This window comes from Microcaecilia unicolor, chromosome 5 (genome assembly GCF_901765095.1).
Source record: "Microcaecilia unicolor chromosome 5, aMicUni1.1, whole genome shotgun sequence".
Classification (NCBI taxonomy): domain Eukaryota; kingdom Metazoa; phylum Chordata; class Amphibia; order Gymnophiona; family Siphonopidae; genus Microcaecilia; species Microcaecilia unicolor.
In genome coordinates this window covers 312,491,941-312,513,506 of record NC_044035.1, presented here as the reverse complement: position 1 = coordinate 312,513,506, position 21,566 = coordinate 312,491,941, and the positions used below count along the sequence as shown (strand labels likewise).

At 41.5% G+C, this 21,566-nt stretch overlaps 1 protein-coding gene across 1 annotated transcript in view; it reads right to left on the bottom strand.

Annotated features, from left to right (window-relative positions):
* MYLK3 (myosin light chain kinase 3) overlaps nucleotides 1-21,566 on the bottom strand; it is a 179,619-nt gene that overhangs the window by 39,046 nt on the left and 119,007 nt on the right. The window contains 1 exon segment of the mRNA XM_030205054.1: nucleotides 4,278-4,387. Coding sequence (XP_030060914.1) covers nucleotides 4,278-4,387 — 110 coding nt within the window.

Here is a 21,566-nt window from a genome sequence, read left to right as displayed (position 1 = left end):
CTTGCATTGCTTCTTTTAGAAAGAAACAGAGACAGCTCACATGCCAACATGATTTGGTTGCAAGCAATTTAAATTGCAGTTCTTGGGACATGTCCCGGCTAAATGCTGTCCTGCTTTCAAGTTGGCTTCTCTGCTTATTTTTTCTTCTTCCCTTTTTTTTTTTTGTGATAGGGTTGCAGAGTAATTTTGAACATGCATTTGCTGAGGTTATGGCACTGGGGGATAGAGAAAGGAACATAGGCTGTAGTACAAAGTGATCTGGTTTAGCAGACTATAAATGTTTGTAAATAAATAAAATAAAATATGTGAAGCACCATTTTACACAGATCGTAGAGATTGCAATTGAGGCATGTAGGTTAGAACATGCTCGGTTCTGGTGGTATTTTAGAAAAGGATCTGCACATGTGTATTTCCCAGCACTGCTCGAATCGACATGATAGAGGTATACAAAATAATGAGTGGAGTGAAACAGGTGGATGTGAAGCGTCTGTTCATGCTCTCCAAAAATACTAGGAGTAGGGGGCATGCGATGAAACTACAGTGTAGTAAATTTAAAACAAATCAGAGAAAAATTTTCTTCAGCCAACGCGTAATTAAACTCTGGAATTTGTTGCCGGAGAACGTGGTGAAGGCGGTTAGCTTGGCAGAGTTTAAAAAGGGATTAGACGGTTTCCTAAAGACAAGTCTATAAACCGCTACTAAATGGACTTGGGAAAAATCCACAATTCCAGGAATAACATGTATAGAATGTTTGTACGTTTGGGAAGCTTGCCAGGTGCCCTTGGCCTGGATTGGCCGCTGTCTTGGACAGGATGCTGGGCTCAATGGACCCTTGGTCTTTTCCCAGTGTGGCATTACTTATGTACTTATGTACCACCCATCTTGTTCACATCTACATATCTGCACTTGGCTCCTCGGCTGTGTTGTAGAAAAGCATTAACGTCATATCTATGTGATTTAAATGTTCTAATGCATGCTGATTAGATGTTTCATTAGTAGTATGCTGACATCACATTATATCTCTGTTATTTGAATTTCAGTGTTGTTAAATGTGTATATTTTTAAATCCTGCTTCATGGTAGTCCTATTGTCAAGTGTTAGTTTGCTGCTCTCAAGTTTTCCTCATTTAGGGGCCCTTTTACAAAGACTTGTCAAAAAGTGGCCTGCAGTAGTGTGGGTGTTTGTATTGGACACTGGCTGGACCATTTCTCCACCATGTCTGGAAAAAAGGGGATAGTTTGGGGTCGGGAAATGAACGTGCAGCAAAATTTAAACCAGTGCGTCTATTGATGGCCTGAGCCCTTAAGGGCTCACGCATTACCTACACGGTAACCATCCAGCACACGCCAACTGCTGATTTCAGCTGGGAACACCCCCGTAGTAGAAAATTATTTTCTTCCATGGGTTTTCGGCGTGCACCACACTCGGAATTTACCGCCAGGCACACACGCTAGCCAGGTGGTAATGCCAATTTGATGTGCGCTACACATGCGTTGGCCCTTACGCACCTTTGTAAAAGGGCCCCATATTGTATTCATGTTTATATTTGGCCATTTTTACTATTGTTATGCTGTTAACGAAATTGTAAGCTTTATGTTAAACTGTACCTGCTGTATACCATCTAAGGTGAATCTCCTCATAAAGGCGGTTAATAAATCCCAATAAATAAAATATAAGTACTGCCAATTAAGTAGTGAGGCCACAATTTTAACATGAATTCATTTGGGAAGTGAGGAAAAATTACATGGGATGCAGGAGAATGACTCCCTTAATCACTCATGTGAAACCCTAGCCACCATTCAGCAGGTGTAAAACCTGATGTGGAACTTTTTCCCTATACAGGGCCGTGCCAACACGGTAAGTGAGGTACGCACGGCAGGAGGGCGCCGTCCTCTGGGGGGCGCCCCGCCGCGCCATGCTTACCTCGCCCTCTCCCATGTCCCAACTGCCCGCCCTCTTCTCCCCCCCCCCCAACAAGATCCCTTTTAAATTTACCTCCGTCCGGCAGCGAAGGCGCAGCGTCAGTGAATGAGGCGGCGCTCCCGACAAGGAAATGATGTCAGAAAAAGGCGGGACATTGAGCGAAGGGAAGACTAGTAGAGACGTCGGGAGCGCCGCCTCCTTCACTGACGCTGCGCCTTCGCTGCCGGCCGGAGGTAAATTTAAAAGGGATCTTGGGGGGGGGGAGAAGAGGGCGGGCAGTTGGGACATGGGAGCAGGAGGGCAGGGGAGAGAGGAGAGTGGATGGGAGGGCAGCGATCACCTTCACGGGGGGGAGGGGGCGTGTGCACGCCAACTGTTCGTCTGCGGGGGGGCGCCAACTGATCCTCTGCAGGGGGTCATCACCCTTGGCACGGCCCTGTCCCTATACAGTCGTTCCTTTTGTGAAATGGGATATTCATATGTAGATTTTAGTCCCATCCAGGCCCCATCCAAACCATATCCCCTTGAAATCTCTATGTAGTATGGATTTCCGCATGCATATAGTGGCTTTCTAAAATGAGATTTTAAATGTGTAAATGACATACACATGTACAGGAAGTGAGCCTTTTTCATCTGAAGGAGAGCTCTGGAACGAGGGGGCATACGATGAAGTTAAGAGGGAATAGGCTTAGGAGTAATGTAAGAAAGTATTATTTCACGGAAAGGGTGGTGGAGGTGTGGAATGGCCTCCCGGTGGATGTTATGGAGTCGAGGACTGTGTCAGAATTTAAAAAGGCCTGGGATAAGCATGTGGGATCGCTTAGGAAAAGGAAGAGTTAGGGGTTAAAGAGGATGGGCAGAATGGATGGGCCATATGGCCTTTATCTGCCATCATGTTTCTCTGTTTCTATATAAATGTCAGCATTTCAACGTGGAAATCATAGAGCTTCTAAAGTACCCCACAGGTACAACAGCATTTATAAAGTTTTAAGTCCTTGTGACAAATACCTCCAACTAGGCCACATGAAGACACAACATTAGGACCCTTATAAGTGAAGTGAAGAGTCTGTGGTCCAATGAGGTTTTCTAAATCCAGGGCATCTTTTGATACTTCTTATTATGCACTAACGGGTGTTAGTCTGTCTGGTCTGCTGCCATACCCATAGGAATATAATTGGCTGTGGCAACAGATAGCGTAAACTAACTTGATTAAAACACACAAAGCATTTGTAAAAGAGGCCCGTAGTGCACAATAGATAGCAAAGGGTGGCAGTAACTGAAAATCTCAGAAGACTGGACCATTTTTCATATTAGCTTTATTGAAAAAAATATCTGTACTGTACAGATGCTCACATATTTCTACAGTAAGTAGGCATATCACCACCAAAGGAGTGAACCAAGACTCTTTGGTTCGCTCATTTGGAACCAACTGAGAAGACAGGTGATGGAATTTTGTGTTATTCTGTTTTCTGTAAGTATGAAGCTAGGGTTAACTTTATGTATTTAATTTACATGGTCTAGTATTTTGATTTGTTTTTGTTAGCATTTTTAATTGAATTGTACATTTGATATTGTATTACTATTTTGTTTTGAGTTTACTTCATTATGGGAGGGTGAAGTAGGGTTAGTTTCTTGGCCAGTTTGAAGCACTTGCCCCAGAGCTCATTGAGTTTTCTATTAATGTGGCAAAAACTCATACTTATTTTCTTTGGATGAGTTTGGGAGTGGAGTCTATGGATAGAAGCTGCACAGTAGGACAGTATGGAGCCCTTTTACTAAGCTGTGGTAGGGCCCAACGAACGTGTAGTGTGTGCCAAAATGACACTACTGCCATGCTAGTGTACCCCCCCCCCCCCCCCCCCCGGATGATAATTTTGGATTTGGCACACACACATTCTGGTGGTAGAAATGATTTTTTAATTTTCTACAATGCACAGTGTTTCCAGCGGTAGTCAGCAGTGGGCATGCACTGAATGTAGTGTGTGAGCCCTTACCGCTAGATCAATGGGTGGTGGTAAGGGCTCAGGCCATAAATAGGCGCTCACTAGTTTTAATTTTAGCACATACCCATTTTTTAAAAAATGCCCTTTTTCCCAGACACGGTAAAAAATAGCCCGGCACATGCCAAAAACATACACCCACACTACCGCAGGCCACTTTTTACCGCAGCTTAGTAAAAGGCCCCTTATATCATCCAAACATTTAAAAAATATTTCTGACTGCCAACTTTCTCCAACCTTACAGTTTCCCATACATTATCATCACCACTACTCAAGAAAATAAGCCCTGGTGCCCAAGATACTCCTGTCTCCATTAATAAAGTGCATTCTTAATAAGCTAGTAGTTGAACCTACTACTCCACAATCAAGGTGATGTTGTTCTTGCACTCAAATGCATCAAAAAGCTGGATCAGATTCACATGGTTTAACTGGTTCATGATATTTATTTCATTTTTCACTTCTTCCTGTTAAATAAAAAGAAATTAACCAAACTATTATAAATATATCAATTTGATCATGTGACAAATAACCACATACAGTGATACCTCGGTTTTCGTTGATAATCCGTCCGAAAACAATCAATGAAAACCGAAAGAGACGAAAACCGAGGCAATTATTTCAATATGAACCAATGTAAATCCAATGAGCAAGAGAATGCGTGGGTTGCCCTTTGTTTTTGCAAAATTAGCAGAGAAAACTGAGGCAACCAACAAATTTTTCACTGAAAAAATCAATGAAAACCAAAACCGACGATAACTGAAGTCAACGAAAACCGAGGTGTACATCAAAAGCAAGTGAAAAAAAGAGACTATGAAATACCAAAAGAGAAATCAGTCACACAAGTTAGATGCCAAACTTTGCTAATACTGCAAAAAAAAAAATTCAACACATGAAAAAGATTAGGGGTCCTTTTACAGAGCGGCGGTAAGCCCAATGCAGGCTTACCGCTCGCTCTTTCGGGACTAGCACCAGCCCAATGAGGCCACCAATGACAGTCCTGCCCCATGCACACGCCATTTCTGGGAGAAAAAGAAACTCTCCTGAGAATGGCTAGTGCGGCGGTAATCGGGATTGCCACACACTGCTCGGTTACAGCCAGGTTAGCACCAGAACCCTTATCAACACCTCACTGGATGGCGGTAAGGGCTCCCCGCCATATGGCCACATGGTGAGAGTTATCTCACTGCATGGCCATTTTTTTTCAGATTTTACTGGCTGCGGGAAAAAGGGCCCTGGAATGTGGGAAAAATGGCCCCCACTGTCAGCACAGGACCCTTTTTCCCGCAGCTTAATAAAAGGACCCCTTAGTCTGTCACAATGCAAAGCAGTTTATTCATACTAAACAGTACGTAATGTGAATGGCAATAAACCTTGTGATCTGTTTTTAATTCTTGTTAAATTAATTGCAAAGTATGTTTACATTTATTGTGGTTAATAAACATTTAATATACCACCGCTTCTAGAAAATGATCGCAGCAGTTCATAATAAAAATATTATTAAAACCAAAAGGAACTCCATAATTTGATAGGACAGATTCATTCATACAAGAGCAAACAAACAAATAAATAAATTTGACAGTCCAACTGAGCAGGTAACTGATGACCGATACCCAGGTCTAACATGCTGGAATTGAAAAACCAATCACAAGAGTGGCAAATTGAGTTTTCAAAAGGACTTTAAAAAGTGAAAAAGACAATTCAGAGCGAAGGATAGGAGGGAGATCATTCCATAATTTTGGTGCCAGAAAGTAAAATGCAAAGTAATGAGCAGATTCATAGTGAGTCTGTTTTGGTGAAGGTAAAACCAGACAATGGGAGTCAAGTGAACAGAGAGCACGTGAAGGTGTATAAGGAATAATAAGAGAGGAAAGATAGTCTGGAGAAACACAATGAAGAGTTTTATGGGCAAGGCAGAGAATTTTAAACCAAGGCCAAAATTTGATTGGAAGTCATTGGAGGGATGACAAAAGAGGGGTGACAGAGTCAGACCTATGAACATTACAGAAGACGGACGGCATCATTCTGCAGAGTCTGTAAATGGCAAAGTTGTAAGAAGGTAGACCAGCATAGATTACGTTAGCATAGTCAGGGTGGGAAATCACAAAAGCATGGATCAAAGTATGTAAAAAGAAGGCTCAAGAAATTTGGAAATAGACCAGAGACACCTAAGAGAGAAAAAAACATCCTGAAGAACAGAGGAGATTTGTGGGAAGAAAAGAAAGAGCTGAATCAATGAGAACACCAAGGTATTTAAATGAATTAACAGTAGGTACAGGAGAGTTAAACAGCACTGGGACTAGTGAAGGAGGAGTAAAAGGACCCGAAACCCAACAAGTGTTCAAAACCAGATGATTGTCAGAAAGCTAACCAGAAACAGCACGAAGATATGACTGAAGACCACTAAGGTCTGGGTGAGAGGGAGATGTAGGAAAGATATAATATATAATTATAAATTTAACTTTAATTAACTTTTCCCCAAAAGCATCAGCAGACTAACACGCTGTCAGTGCTCTCAGGCCCACACTCCTCCCCCAGTCTCCAAAGAGGCAGCAAGCCCCATATATTTGGCATGTGCAGGGAAAAATGGAGCCCCAGGTCTGGCAACATTTTGAATTATGTCACTGAGGAGGCAAGAGCCCTTGGGAATCACTCTTACCACATTATAAGTTGGGGGCTTCTGCTGATAACAGGAAAATCAGGAGGAACTTGGGGATAGTGTAGGGAGCATTTCTTTCTTTGTATTTTAAGGGGAGGTTAGGGGCAGGTCTTCCTGGGTTGGGGTAGAGGCTGATGTGCCAGAGCAAGAGGGCTGAGATGATCTCTATTCTGTGAGGAGAGTTAGACTGTGGAATTTTTATCTGCAGGTGGAAGGGAAGTCACTTGGGGGCTTGCTGCCAAATTGTAGCCCAGTGGAGCTGGTAGCACACATGTAAAATTGACTAAACTGCAGTACTAGTTACCATAGTTTAGTAAATGCCACAAGAAAATAATTTGCATTAAAGTGTATCATTTTAGTTTGTATTAAAATGTTTAATTTTAGCACAGGTTAGTAAATAGACCCTGTGAAGGAGTGAATGGAATAGTCACAGGTGTCCCTAGGAACCGTCCCTCACTGAGGTTGCAGTTTAGCCACTTTACAGAAGCTATTGCTAACCAGCAATGTCAGAGGCTTAGTCAGAGGGGTGGGGCTCAGGCTGGGAAGTGGTTAAATGCCCTGGAGCAAAGTGGAGCAGAGAGGCCTGAGGCAAGAGGCCACCAGGACAGAGGTCACAAATGCAGAGATCTCCAGGAGGGAGGCTCCAAGTGAAGGAATACTCCCTAAAGTGTCGGCTGGGCTACATTACCTTTTGGGGAGTCCCAGGGAAGTAAGTACTGACCCATAACTCAGAGATTTGCACCCTTTGAATGCCCAGGGACTGCATGAGAAGGAACAGAAGATTGCAAAGGTAAAAGAGTGCCTTTATTTATTTGTGAAAACCCAGGTCCTAAATTTCCTAGTTGGAACCAGGCCTGGACTTATGTATGAGTAACTGGAATTGTGCTGAAGAAAGCAGAACTACTAGAAAGAAAGAACAAAGTAAATCGTGTTGTGATTGTTGCCCAGGGTTGAACTGTGTCTGTGACAGGGGAACAGACTGTGTGGCTTTGATTACTTGTTCACCAATAAAGCTTTTCCTTTGACTTTACACTACAATCTGCCTGTGTCTGTACAGGATCCCAGTCTGTCCACAAGTCACGTTACCACAGGCCCCTACTCTTAATATATCAGTATATCTCCATTATGACCAAGTTTTAGCTTGGAAATGTCTTTCTCAAGGATAGTTACTTATGTAAGATGAAATTAAAGTAATGGAAAAAAAAGGATAACAATAAACTAAAGAGAGAACAAAAGGTAAAGAAGAGAAAAGGGAGGCAGGAAAAAGGTGTATATGTCATGCCCATTTTATAAAGTTCAAATGCTAAGGGGGTCTTTTACAAAGGCGCACTTGCAGTTTTAGTGCATGCTAAACGCTAGCGATGCCTATAGAAATATATAGAAACCGCTTTTTAAAGCAGAGGAGACTAACTTGAAACAGCACTATGCGAAATACGGATCTATGTCGGTAATGGTGATATTGGGTCTCCACTGCACACTATCCACTGTTGCTAAAAAGCTAAGTACTAATTCTGAATATAAAGATAGAACTGGAGAGACTGAGATAAATGATATAAATAAATGCCACAATGAAAAAATAAGTACAAAAAACTCAAAAAATTGGGATTGATGAGGATTTCGATACCGCCTCTTTTCAAAATGCTTGGCTCACAATAGCCATTTTAGAGGTTGGTACGTTAATCTGATGATCCTATAGCAAATGCCTCCAAGTGTTTAGTTATACTGAGGATATAATTGAAGCTGAGTATATTATAAGTAATTAACTACACACTCCCTTCACATCTTTAATTGGCTGTGGCCTAGTGGTTAGGGTGGCCTAGTGGTTAGGGTGGTGGACTTTGGTCCTGAGGAACTGAGTTCAATTCTCACTTCAGGCACAGGCAGCTCCTTGTGACTCTGGGCAAGTCACTTAACCCTCCATTGCCTACCGCATTGAGCCCGCCATGAGTGGGAAAGCACAGGGTACAAATGTAACAAAAATAAATAAAATATATTACTGTATAGAAATATATAGGCATCTCTAACATTTAGCATGTGCTTATTTTTAGAGTGCACTAAAAACACTAGTGCACCTTTGTAAAAGGACCCCTAATTGAAAAACCCAGATATAGGAAAAAAATCCATATATTTTTCCTCTATTCAAAAGTTGGAGTGAGAGAAAATCTTATAGTAATTCTCTCTTAAGCATGTACACCAAGACACATAATAATAATAATAAATATGTACAATCTATTGGTGTTGTTATAACAGGAACTCTCATGGGTCCTTTTACTAAGGGCCAAAAAATGGCCTGCACTGTTGTACACATTAATTGATTTGATTTGCTTACTTTATTTTTTGTCTATTAGATTGTAAGCTCTTTGAGCAGGGACTGTCTTTCTTCTATGTTTGTGCAGCGCTGCGTAGGCCTTGTAGTGCTATTGAAATGCTAAATAGTAGTAGTAGTAGTAGTAGTAGACGTATGTATTGGATGCGTGCAGGTTCATTTTTCAGCGCGCCTGCAAAAAAAAGGCCTTTTGGGGGGGTGAAAATGGACATGTGGCAAAATTGGTGCGTATCCATTTTAGGCCTGAGACCTTACTGCCACCCATTGACTTAGCAGTAAGGTCTCACGTGTTAACTAGGCAGTAATCATCAGCGTGCGTACAATGCCGATTACTGCCCGGTTAGCGTCATTCACCGAAAAATAAAATATTTTTTCCGGCACGCATACTGGACACATGTAAAAAATGAAATTACCACCCAGGTCACACAGTAGCTGGGTGGTAATTCCAAATTGGCGCACATTGGGCGCACATAGGCACCTACACAGCGTAGTGAAAAGGCCCCTCAATGTGTAAAACTCTGCTAATAACAGTTGAGCGGTGTTTATCCAAATAACGGCATTACTACAGCCCACACAGGCTTAAAATTAGCATGGCCTCAAATGTAAGGTTTTCATACCTATATTATACTTGTAACCACTCGCCTCCACCTACCCTCCTCTCCTCCTTCCTGTACACATTAATTGATTTGATTTGCTTACTTTATTTCTTGTCTATTAGATTGTGAGCTCTTTGAGCAGGGACTGTCTTTCTTCTATGTTTGTGCAGCGCTGCGTACGCCTTGTAGCGCTATAGAAATGCTAAATAGTAGTAGTAATTATACACCATCATAGGACTTCCTAATTTGTGTATAGGTGAAAAGTGCTTAAATGTGTAATATTTAAAATGTCTCTACCACTCTCAATGACAATCGAATAGATATTGCTCCACTAGTGTAGATAGTCCACAATTACTTGGTCCACAAATTCCAATTTATCCCCAAATAATGGTGACATACATAGTAAAATATGGATATGATAAGTGTCACTTATCTGAATTGATTGAATGTTCTTAAATCACATTGCCAATACATTCTTCTGTGTGTGTGTGTGTGGGGGGGGGGGGGTCTTTCTTCTTGTGGACTATCTACACTGGTGGAGCAATATCTATTTGATTGTCATTGAGAGTGATAGAGACATTTTAAATATTGCACATTTAAGCACTTCTCACAAAAGTAATATCTCTCAGAAACAAGCTATGAGCCAATCACTGCAAACTCACATTTACATGGACATGTATATTCTGAAAATATGGGTGGGGATCTCCATATATAACGCAAAGCACTGTAAAATGAGCTGTACTAAATTTGCTTATGATATAATCTTTGGTCCAAAAATCATAATAAACAACATGTTATATCCAGTGATTATAATTTTCAATCTTCAATTTCAAACATAGAAAACCAATGTGAACAATTTGTGAAAAATTTGTGTAAAATGTTTGTCCATGTGTACCATAGCAAAATATGCAAGAAAGTCAGCACTTATCTCTTATCCAAAATCATTGCCATTCATTCACAAAAAGTCTTCAACTTCTTCATTATTTCCATAAACTTGGACCTCCAGATTTTAGAAATACCGAAATGATATCATGTTTTGAGTATGACAGTGCTCTGCTTCTGGGCAGCTGAAGGTAATGGTTCAGCCAACTTCACATTTTATCTCATCTAAAAAAAGAAAGATGGTGTCTCAATGTTCTTATACCAACCCAACGGCAGGTTTTCACCAACCAATGCAGAGTATACAAACCCACCAAGCCAAGATATAATATGTAAATATATATCAAAGATAGCCCATCGATCTCCAAATTGTCCATGAGGTTACATAGATTGTAGGGTAAATATCCAGTACTATTCCCCATATTTTAAATGTTTCTCCCAGTTTCCTCCATATTTAAATTCAGCAACATAATCAATCACCTTCCATTTGCATCTGCAAATTCATAAGCACAATCCACAAAGTATTGTACTGTGATGGTCTTTAAACAGATCTTATCAAGCGAATGGTACAGCCTACTTAAATTCACAAGAACAAATTATGTATCTTACAAAGGAGGAATCACATGTAGTGTCATAATAAGCTGAAAATCTTCTACCATCATTAAGATAAATCCAACTAGAACCAACAATAGTTTGGGAGCACCAAGACCATTGGGTGCAAAGGGAATGAGTATAAATCTTCCTATCTTCTTTTAAAGATTTAAATAATACTTCACTTATATTATTTGCATGGGAAAATGTCATAATAGGTGGTTCTTTAAATATGGCAAAAAAAACTGTAAAACTAACTTATATCAATTTGACCATCTTGGAAACACCTGAAAACCCCCCATTGTTTTTTATTATTAATTTTGAATCTGATACATCAAAGAAAACTTTTTGAAACACATCTAAAGCCCAATTTACAATTTAAATCAAGGAAAGAAAAAAAATCTTATACATGGAAAAAATAGATATTAGGCTTCTTATTAGACCACAATATGGGGGAATCAATTTAGAAAACTGAAGATGACGGCTAGAAAAGAACATCCAAAAAAGGAAAAAGCAGAGAAAGTCTCCTCCTACAACCAATAGGCCAATTCAAAATAAGGAGACCACACTAAGGGGTCTGTTTACTAAGCCGCATAAACGCCTACTTGCACCCAACACACGGCAATTCCGAGCTACCACATGGCCTGTGCGGTAATTTCATTTTTTATGCATGCCAGAAAATATTTTTATTTTCTGGCACGCGGGCGGTAATTGCCATTTTACGTGCATAGACCAATACCATCCAGTTACTCTTGTCACCTTTTGGCTAGGTCGATGGCTGGCAGTAAGGTCTCAGACCCAAAATGGATGCATGTCAATTTTCATTTTGCCACATGTCCATTTTCAGCAAAAATTTTAAAAAGGCATTTTTTACAGGTGTGCTGAAAAGTGATTCTGCGCGCACCCAAAACACACATCTACACTACCGCAGGCCATTTTTCAGCATGCCTTAGTAAAAGGGCCCCTGAGCAATTAAAGAACAGATAATAATATCCCTCTCCCTTCCAAGAAAAATTGTAACTGTGGGGGTTCATAAAATGCATATGAATGTTGATCCAAATAAACTATACATTTACAAGGAAAGACCATACTACAAAACCAAAATAGGACCACACTACAAAGACGAACATAAACTCTACCAACTCGTGAATAAATTAATAGACATCACACCGGTTACCACAGCCAGCACAGACACCCCATCAGCAGATCAACTTGCCAAATACTTCAACGAGAAAATTATAAAACTTCAATCCACATTACCACTCAACACCACTGATCACGAAAAATTTATGGATTGCCTGGACCCTACTCCTGGTGAATACCCAGCAGATCGAACCTGGAATGACTTCGACCTGCTAACTGAAGAAACCATAACTCAAGCACTCAACAAATTCTCCAAAACCCACTCCAAACTGGATATTTGCCCCAGTAGCCTAATAAGGTTCACCCCCAAACGCTTCATAACAGACCTTACGTCACACCTGAACTACATGCTACAACATGGACTTTTCCCCGAGGACAAAGGAAATATATTACTTACACCCATACCCAAAGACTTAAAGAAAAAACTAAATGACACAACCAATTATCGACCAGTAGCATCCATCCCCCTGAAAGTAAAACTAATGGAAAGTATGGTAACCAAACAACTTACCAATTACCTAAACAAATTCACAATACTACATGATTCACAGTCAGGATTTCGATCCAACCATAGCACTGAAACAGTGCTAACCACTCTCATAACCAAATTTAAACAACTAATCGCAACTGGAAACAATGTGCTACTCCTACAATTCGATATGTCCAGTGCGTTTGACATGGTCAGCCACCAAATACTATCGAACATCCTAGACTACTTCTGGATCGGAGGAAATGTATTAAGATGGTTTAAAAGCTCCTTAACAGCAAGAACTTATCAAGTGATTTCCAACTCAAAAACGTCAACACCATGGAAACCTGAATGCAGAGTACCACAAGGATCACCACTCTCACCAACCCTTTTTAACTTAATGATGACACCTTTAGCCAAATCGCTATCCAACCAAGGACTCAACTCATAAATTTATGCAGACGATGTCACGATATATATCCCGTTCAAACAAGACATAGCTGAAATCACAAATGAAATCACACACAGCCTCCAAATAATGAACTCATGGGTGGACGCATTCCAACTAAAGCTAAACACAGAAAAAACACAATGTCTCATCCTGTCCTCACAATACAACACAAACAAACCCAATACCATAAACATCCCAGACTACACCCTTCCGGTCTCAAACAGCCTAAAAATTCTGGGAGTCACAATTGACCGAAATCTCACATTCGAAGATCATGCGAAAAATACAGCAAAGAAAATGTTCTACTCAATGTGGAAACTTAAAAGAATCAAACTTTTCTTCCCAAGGGAAGTATTCCGCAGCCTAGTACAATCAATGGTGCTCAGTCATCTAGACTACTGCAATGCCATTTATGCCGGATACAAAGAACAAACCATTAAGAAGCTTCAAACCACTAAAAACACAGCAGCCAGACTCATATTTGGGGGAAGCTAAATACGAAAGCACCAAACCCCCTAAGAGAAAAACTACACTGGCTCCCACTAAAAGAACGTATTGCATTCAAAGTTTGCACCCTGGTCTCTAATGACCTATTACTGGCTAAATCCAGAGGTCAATACTCCATCCTCATTCTTCTTGATCTTTCCGCTGCTTTTGACACTGTCGATCACAGCGTACTTCTCGATACCCTGTCCTCACTTGGATTCCAGGGCTCTGTCCTTTCCTGGTTCTCTTCCTACCTCTCCCTCCACACCTTTAGCGTTCACTCTGGTGGATCCTCTTCTACTTCTATCCCTCTGCCTGTCGGCGTACCTCAGGGTTCTGTTCTTGGTCCCCTCCTCTTTTCTATCTACACTTCTTCCCTTGGTTCATTAATCTCATCCCATGGCTTTTCCTACCATCTCTATGCTGATGACTCCCAAATCTACCTTTCTACCCCTGATATCTCACCTTGCATCCAAACCAAAGTTTCAGCGTGCTTGTCTGACATTGCTGTCTGGATGTCTCCATGCCACCTGAAATTAAATATGACCAAAACCGAGCTTCTCATTTTCCCCCCCCCAAACCCACCTCCCCGCCCCCCCCGTTTTCTATTTCTGTCGATGGCTCTCTCATTCTCCCTGTCTCCTCAGCTCGAAACCTTGGGGTCATCTTTGACTCTTCTCTCTCCTTCTCTGCTCATATCCAGCAGATTGCCAAGACCTGTCATTTCTTTCTTTACAACATCCGTAAAATCCGCCCCTTTCTTTCCGAGCACTCTACCAAAACCCTCATCCACACCCTTGTCACCTCTCGTTTAGACTACTGCAATCTGCTTCTTGTTGGCCTCCCACTTAGTCACCTCTCCCCTCTCCAGTCAGTTCAAAACTCTGCTGCCCGTCTCATCTTCCGCCAGGGTCGCTTTACTCATACTACCCCTCTCCTCAAGACCCTTCACTGGCTCCCTATCCATTTTCGCATCCTGTTCAAACTTCTTCTACTAACCTATAAATGTACTCACTCTGCTGCTCCCCAGTATCTCTCCACACTCGTCCTTCCCTACACCCCTTCCCGTGCACTCCGCTCCATGGATAAATCCTTCTTATCTGTTCCCTTCTCCACTACTGCCAACTCCAGACTTCGTGCCTTCTGTCTCGCTGCACCCTACGCCTGGAATAAACTTCCTGAGCCCCTACGTCTTGCCCCATCCTTGGCCACCTTTAAATCTAGACTGAAAGCCCACCTCTTTAACATTGCTTTTGACTCGTAACCACTTGTAACCACTCGCCTCCACCTACCCTCCTCTCTTCCTTCCCGTTCACATTAATTGATTTGATTTGCTTACTTTATTTATTTTTTTTGTCTATTAGATTGTAAGCTCTTTGAGCAGGGACTGTCTTTCTTCTATGTTTGTGCAGCGCTGCGTACGCCTTGTAGCGCTATAGAAATGCTAAATAGTAGTAGTAGTGGTCCACAAAATCGTTCACGGAGAAGCTCCGACCTACATGTCAGACCTTATAGACTTGCCTATTAGGAATGCAAAAAGATCATCACGCACATTCCTCAATCTCCACTATCCTAACTGCAAAGGGCTAAAATATAAATCCACATACGCGACCAGTTTCTCATACATCTGCACGCAGCTATGGAACACACTATCGAAGGCCATAAAAATAGACCTAACTATCTTCCGAAGGCTACTGAAAACAGATCTTTTCAAGAAGGCATACCATAAGCATCCATCTTAAATACTAAATAACAACACTATACATGATCTATACAAAACCGAATTCTTATCACATGACTGACTAAACTCTTTGAAATTAATGATCAAGCAATACCACTTTAAACCTTATGCTGAATAGGGTCTCTCTATAGTCGATGACCTAATGTATGTTACAATCCAATTTATTACTCAGGAACCTTCATGCAATACCATAATTTATTCTTCTTTACACCATGATCTGTTCCATTTATGCTATGTTCCATGTTTGTTACCATGTATGTATGTATGTACCTTAACGCAATACCATTTGTAATGCTGTTACCCGGAAATGGCAACCGCCATTATGGCAAATGTAAGCCACATTGAGCCTGCAAATTGGTGGGAAAATGTGGGATACAAATACTACAAATAAATAAATAAATATTTGAACTTTCAAGAATTTCGTAAAAAGATCCTGTGGAATTGCGGTCAATAATTTGAGAAAATTCAAAAGCCTCAGATTCAGATGTCTCATAAAATTGTCCATGTTTTCTAATTTAAGATATCAGCTTATCCTGAGCCATGTTTGCTTGTATGGCCTGAGATTGCTTAACTTGAAATTTGAAACTCCAAACCATTAAGCTTCTCAGAATGAACTTTCAAATTCTTTTCACACTTAGAAATTCTGTGTGGATGTACATTCAAAGAGGAAGGCATTCCAGCATATACTGTGGATTGAGCACTGTTGGAAGCAGGATAGTGGGCTAGATGTACCATTGGTCTGACCCAGTATGACTATACCTATGTTCTTATGGATCATTTTGTACCACTGCTGTACTGCATACCGGTTGAAGGGAAAAGTAATGAGTTTGACACCTTCACATACAGTAAAACCTATTATGTCCCTGTGAACAAGAACTATATCGACACTATTTCTTTTGAAATAAAGACAGACCAGAACAGACATGTCTCATTTTGCTCTGGAAAGGTAATCCTTAAGCTTCACTTGCGACCTCGGAAAGCAATTGTATTTTAACATGGTAGAGATTAAAACTTACAGTGACCGAGAGGTGTACAGAGATTATTTATTTATTTATTAGGATTTATTTACTGCCTTTTTGAAGGAATTCACTCAAGGCGGTGTACAGTAAGAATAGATCAAACATGAGCAATAGGCAATTACAGCAGTAAAAATATACAATACAAAGTATGGCATGGTATACTACTTGCAATGACTACACAATTGCATATTTTCAAAGCACTTTGGGAGGCTAAGTTCCATAGGTTTCTATGGAACTTTGGGAGGCTAAGTGCTTTGAAAATAAGCCTGAATACGTAATAGAACATTATGTGGCCCAGGCCGGTCATGGGCTCCCGGGCTTTTACCGATCACCTGCTATGTATGGAGCTGGGATTGGCAGGTATTTTGTAGCCTCTTTAGAAATGCGCTACCATTGCTAAGAAGGGGCATTGAGATTGGCACACTTGAAAAATGCAGCCAAAAACATAGCCAAAGATGTGATGGGTCACATCACCACAGCCATTCTGAATATTATGAATAACAATGCAGAGCAGACTGGATCGGTAAGTACATAAGTAATGCCACACTGGGAAAAGACCAAGGGTCCATCGAGCCCAGCATCCTGTCCATGACAGCGGCCAATCCACGCCAAGAGCACCTGGCAAGCTTCCCAAACATACATTCTATACATGTTATTCCTGGAATTGTGGATTTTTCCCAAGTCCATTTAGTAGCAGTTTATGGACTTGTCCTTTAGGAAACTGTCTAATCCCTTTTTAAACTCTGCCAAGCTAACCGCCTTCACCACGTTCTGCGGCAACGAATTCCAGAGTTTAATTACGCGTTGGGTGAAGAAAACTTTTCTCTGATTTGTTTTAAATTTACTACACTGTAGTTTCATCGCATGCCCCCTAGTCCTAGTATTTTTGGAAAGTGTGAACAGACGCTTCACATCCACCTGTTCCACTCCACTCATTATTTTATATACCTCTATCATGTCTCCCCTCAGCCGTCTCTTCTCCAAGCTGAAAAGCCCTAGCCTCCTTAGTCTTTCTTCATAGGGAAGTCGTCCCATCCCCACTATCATTTTAGTCGCCCTTCGCTGTACCTTTTCCAATTCCACTATATCTTTCTTGAGATGCGGTGACCAGAATTGAACACAATACTCAAGGTGCGGTCGCACCATGGAGCATTATAACATCCTCACACCTGTTTTCCATACCTTTCCTAATAATACCCAACATTCTATTCGCTTTCCGAGCTGCAGCAGCACACTGAGCAGAAGGTTTCAGTGTATTATCGACGACGACACCCAGATCCCTTTCTTGGTCCATAACTCCTAACGTGGAACCTTGCATGACATAGTTATAATTCGGGTTCTTTTTTTCTCACATGTATCACGTTGCACTTGCTCACATTAAACGTCATCTGCCATCTAGCCGCCCAGTCTCCCAGTCTCCCAATCTTGTAAGGTCCTTCTGTAATTTTTCACAATCCTGTCGTGAGTTAACGACTTTGAATAACTTTGTGTCATCACCAAATTTAATTACCTCGCTAGTTACTCCCATCTCTAAATCATTTATAAATATATTAAAAAGCAGCGGTCCTAGCACAGACCCCTGAGGAACCCCACTAACTACCCTTCTCCATTGTGAATAATGCCCATTTAACCCCACTCTCTGTTTCCTATCCTTCAACCAGTTTTTAATCCACAATAGGACTTTTCCTCCTATCCCATGACCCTCCAATTTTCTCTGTAGCCTTTCATGAGGTACCTTGTCAAACACCTTGTCAAATGCCTTGTCAAAATCCAGTGGTGGTCATGCAAAAAGCCCTTAAAAGAAAGAGAGGCAGGCAGATGCTTTTAGAAGAACCGTGTGAACACCTTAAAAGAAAGAAACCCAACTGTGTAGCACCTCAGAATCCTAAGTGCTGAAAGATATATTTTGAGAAAAAAAATTGTGGCTTTTGTGCACGATGACTTGGAAGAATGCATTAAATCAGAACTGAACTTCTTTCAATTGTCACCCACACAGACCAGTATCGAAAAAGCATTTATGTGGAAATTCCACCTTTATTAGCCTTATTGGAAACTGCACCACTTGACTTTTACATAGCCAGTCATGGGGAAGATTATTTGGATTTGAACAATATGCTGTTGTACCTGACCTGTAAGATCGTGAAAGAAGATGGAAACAGACGTTGCAGGGGTGGCCAAAGTGGCATTAGTAAGTTATCCAATAGCCTCCCTCTTCAGCCAGCTGGATGTCACAATCGGAGACAGACTCATCGGTCAGAGCAACAACTGCTACCCTTATAGAGCCCTCATAGAACTACTTCTTAATTGAGATGAAGGATCCTTACCAGCAGTCTGTTTTATAAAGACTCAGCCAGGAGTCACAAGTTGACAATCCATCAGTCCGTCAGCTGGGTGTTTGTTCCGAGAGGAGGGAGGGATGTCTGGGTTAGCAGCATTTTTTTCCTGAGAAAGAAAAGGCATCTGTCTGACACCAAGGCTCAGGAGGAGGAGGAGGGATGTCTGGTGTCAAGCCTTTTTGCAGTAATGTTCAGAAAAAAGAATTTAAAGTAGTCTGAAGGCTAAAAAAAAATGCCTATTTTATTTTATTACACTGTTCAGAAAAACAGGAGTTTAAAGTAGTGTGAAGACTTTAAAAATGCCTATTTTCTTTCCTGACAGAGAGAGAAAAAAGTTTAAGCTGTGCATGGTCCTCCTAGGCTATAGAGGGCAGTGTCAGGTACTTTTGGCATCACTTCTCATCATGTGACCTTAGATGGCAGTGAGTAGTGTGAAACAGGGAAAGAGGTGATGTGTGCAATAGTTGCTGCCATCTTGGAAAGGGGGTGTGGCTATGATGGCACTTTCTGTGGTATCACCAAAAGGGTGGGGTTTGGGGGTGGGATTATGCAAAAGGACATGGGTGGGGCTATGTAATATCCAGGATGTCATCAAAGGCAGTGGGATGGGGCGGGGCATGCTTGAGCAGAGCGTGGGCATGGCACATGCAGAACCTCGATTCTGATTGGCTGATGTGACTAGAAGTAGGTGTGGCCACCTGTCAAAATCAAAGATAATTAATGGTTGATGAATGCTAGTGAGATATACTACTACAGTTCTATCCCATTTAAAAAATCATATAAAAAATGTTTCCAAAAGTATATCTGTTGAAATCCTTGGGAAGGATATGTAGGGACAAAGCAGGTAGCACTACAATGAATTATTATTCTACATTATGAACCCCACATATATACTACTCTTTCTTCAAAATCTGCAACATATAGGGCAGCTATAGATGGTGATAATATGGCTCCCATGCCGATCCCATCAACTTGTTGGTAAAATTGATCCTCATAGCAAAAATAATTACAAGTCAAAAATTAGCCGTGTATATAAAAAATCAGATGAAATCCAATGGTTTCTTTGTTGAATAATTAGCAATGACTCAATGCCTGATCCTGTAGAATTTGTGAATATAATGAAATAATATCCATAGTAACTAAGCAGGCAAAATCAGGTACAGTTCCCAAATTTTGTAACAGGAAAACACTATGGGGGACAAGGGATAATAATCAAGCTGCATTAGGGCACTAACCTGCATTATTTTCCTCTATAGCACATGTTAAAAGGCACTAATGCAGGTTGCAATGCCCTAATGCAGCGATAATCAGATCACCCTACATTACTTAATGAGATGCAAAACATGTAAATGCATGCAATGCCACTCATTACTGTGTAATTACTATACAGTGCTACCTCAACCAGACCCTCCCAATCCAAAGGGCTCCCCTAGTGGCTGACCCCCATCACCTACAAGTTTTACCTCCCCTAACCAAATCTCCCACCTCAGGCATTTACCCCTCCCCGAGGACACCCCCCCCCCACCCTCCTGAAGGCCCCTTTGAGCCTACCTTAATTTAAATCCCTGATGTCTAGTGGTGCAGACAGTAACAATCCCCAGACATTCCTGCTCTCACCAATGCTTTTTTTTTCCCAAAATGATGCCAGAGAACCCTAGTAATGGTCTTGTAGAACTACTGCTAGGAATCATGTTTCCATATAAAATCACTACTGCTAGGGGTTGCTGGTGCCATTTTGGAAGAAGGTGATGACAAGAGCAGAAGTAACTGGGACTTGCTCCTTCCTGCACCACTAGACATAAGGGATTCTGCATAAGGTATTCCTAGGAAGGCCTTCAGGAGGGTGGGAGGCCTTGGGGAAGGCTTACTGCCTGGAGTGGGGGACTTTGCTTGGGTGGTGCTACTTGTGGGTGGTGGGGACTCTTTGGAGTTCTGGTTGAGCAGCACAAAGGTGGGTCCTTGTTTGGGTTGGAGCCCAAGAAGAGTTTTCAGCCTGGGGGGGGCTCTCTGGCCACCACTATTGGGGATGGGTACCAGCCCCTTCAAGAAACAGCCCAAGACATCAGGCTGCAGCTTAGTTGCCCAATGCTCACAGGTGGCACAATAATGCTGCTTACAAGATGGATCACAAGTAGTGCTGTTCCCTTGCCATGACAGTCAACAACCTGTGGTACTGAGATACTGCAGGTTGGTGACTTCCACGGTACATCAAGGTGTGGTAAAAGCCCACCTTTTATGACATCTTAATAACTCTAAATTATAAGGGCAATTATATAACAGGGCACCCGCATTTACATGCCACTTGCACAGAATGCCAGCAGTTTTGGGGATAAGTGTACACATACACATATAAGTGGCAACAAAGCAACTGAGCGCTATTCTGAAAGGGTGCATGTAAGTGGCATACTGTGTAAATACAAGGTGGGTGTTTACACTGATGGAGCATGGGAGGGACATGAGTGGTGTTGCCATTTATGCATGCAGCTTATAGAATACTGTAAATTACCCTTGTCCTTCCCACATTTAGGTTCCTGCAGTTACGCCAGGCCTATGACTGATGTAACTGTGGGAGGAAAAATATATGGAACACTGATGCTGGGTTATGCTAGTATTCTATAATGGAATCTGGGTGCCCAGATGCCATTATAGAATAGGCTCTCACCACGCAACAACAAGATGCCTAAAACGAGCTATCCACTTATGAAATTGCCCCCATAGGTCTTTCTCTTGCTCCCAATGCTCTTAATAATCTCAAACTATTTTTGGTTTTAGCTGGATTTATCCTAAGGATAGTAGAAGATTATCAGCTTATCATAACACTATCAGGCTTATTTTCGAAAGAGAAGGAAGCCCATCTTTCGACACAAATTGGAAGATGGGCGTCCTTCTCCCAGGGTCGCCCAAATCGGCATAATCGAAAGCCAATTTTGGGCGTCCCCAACTGCTTTCC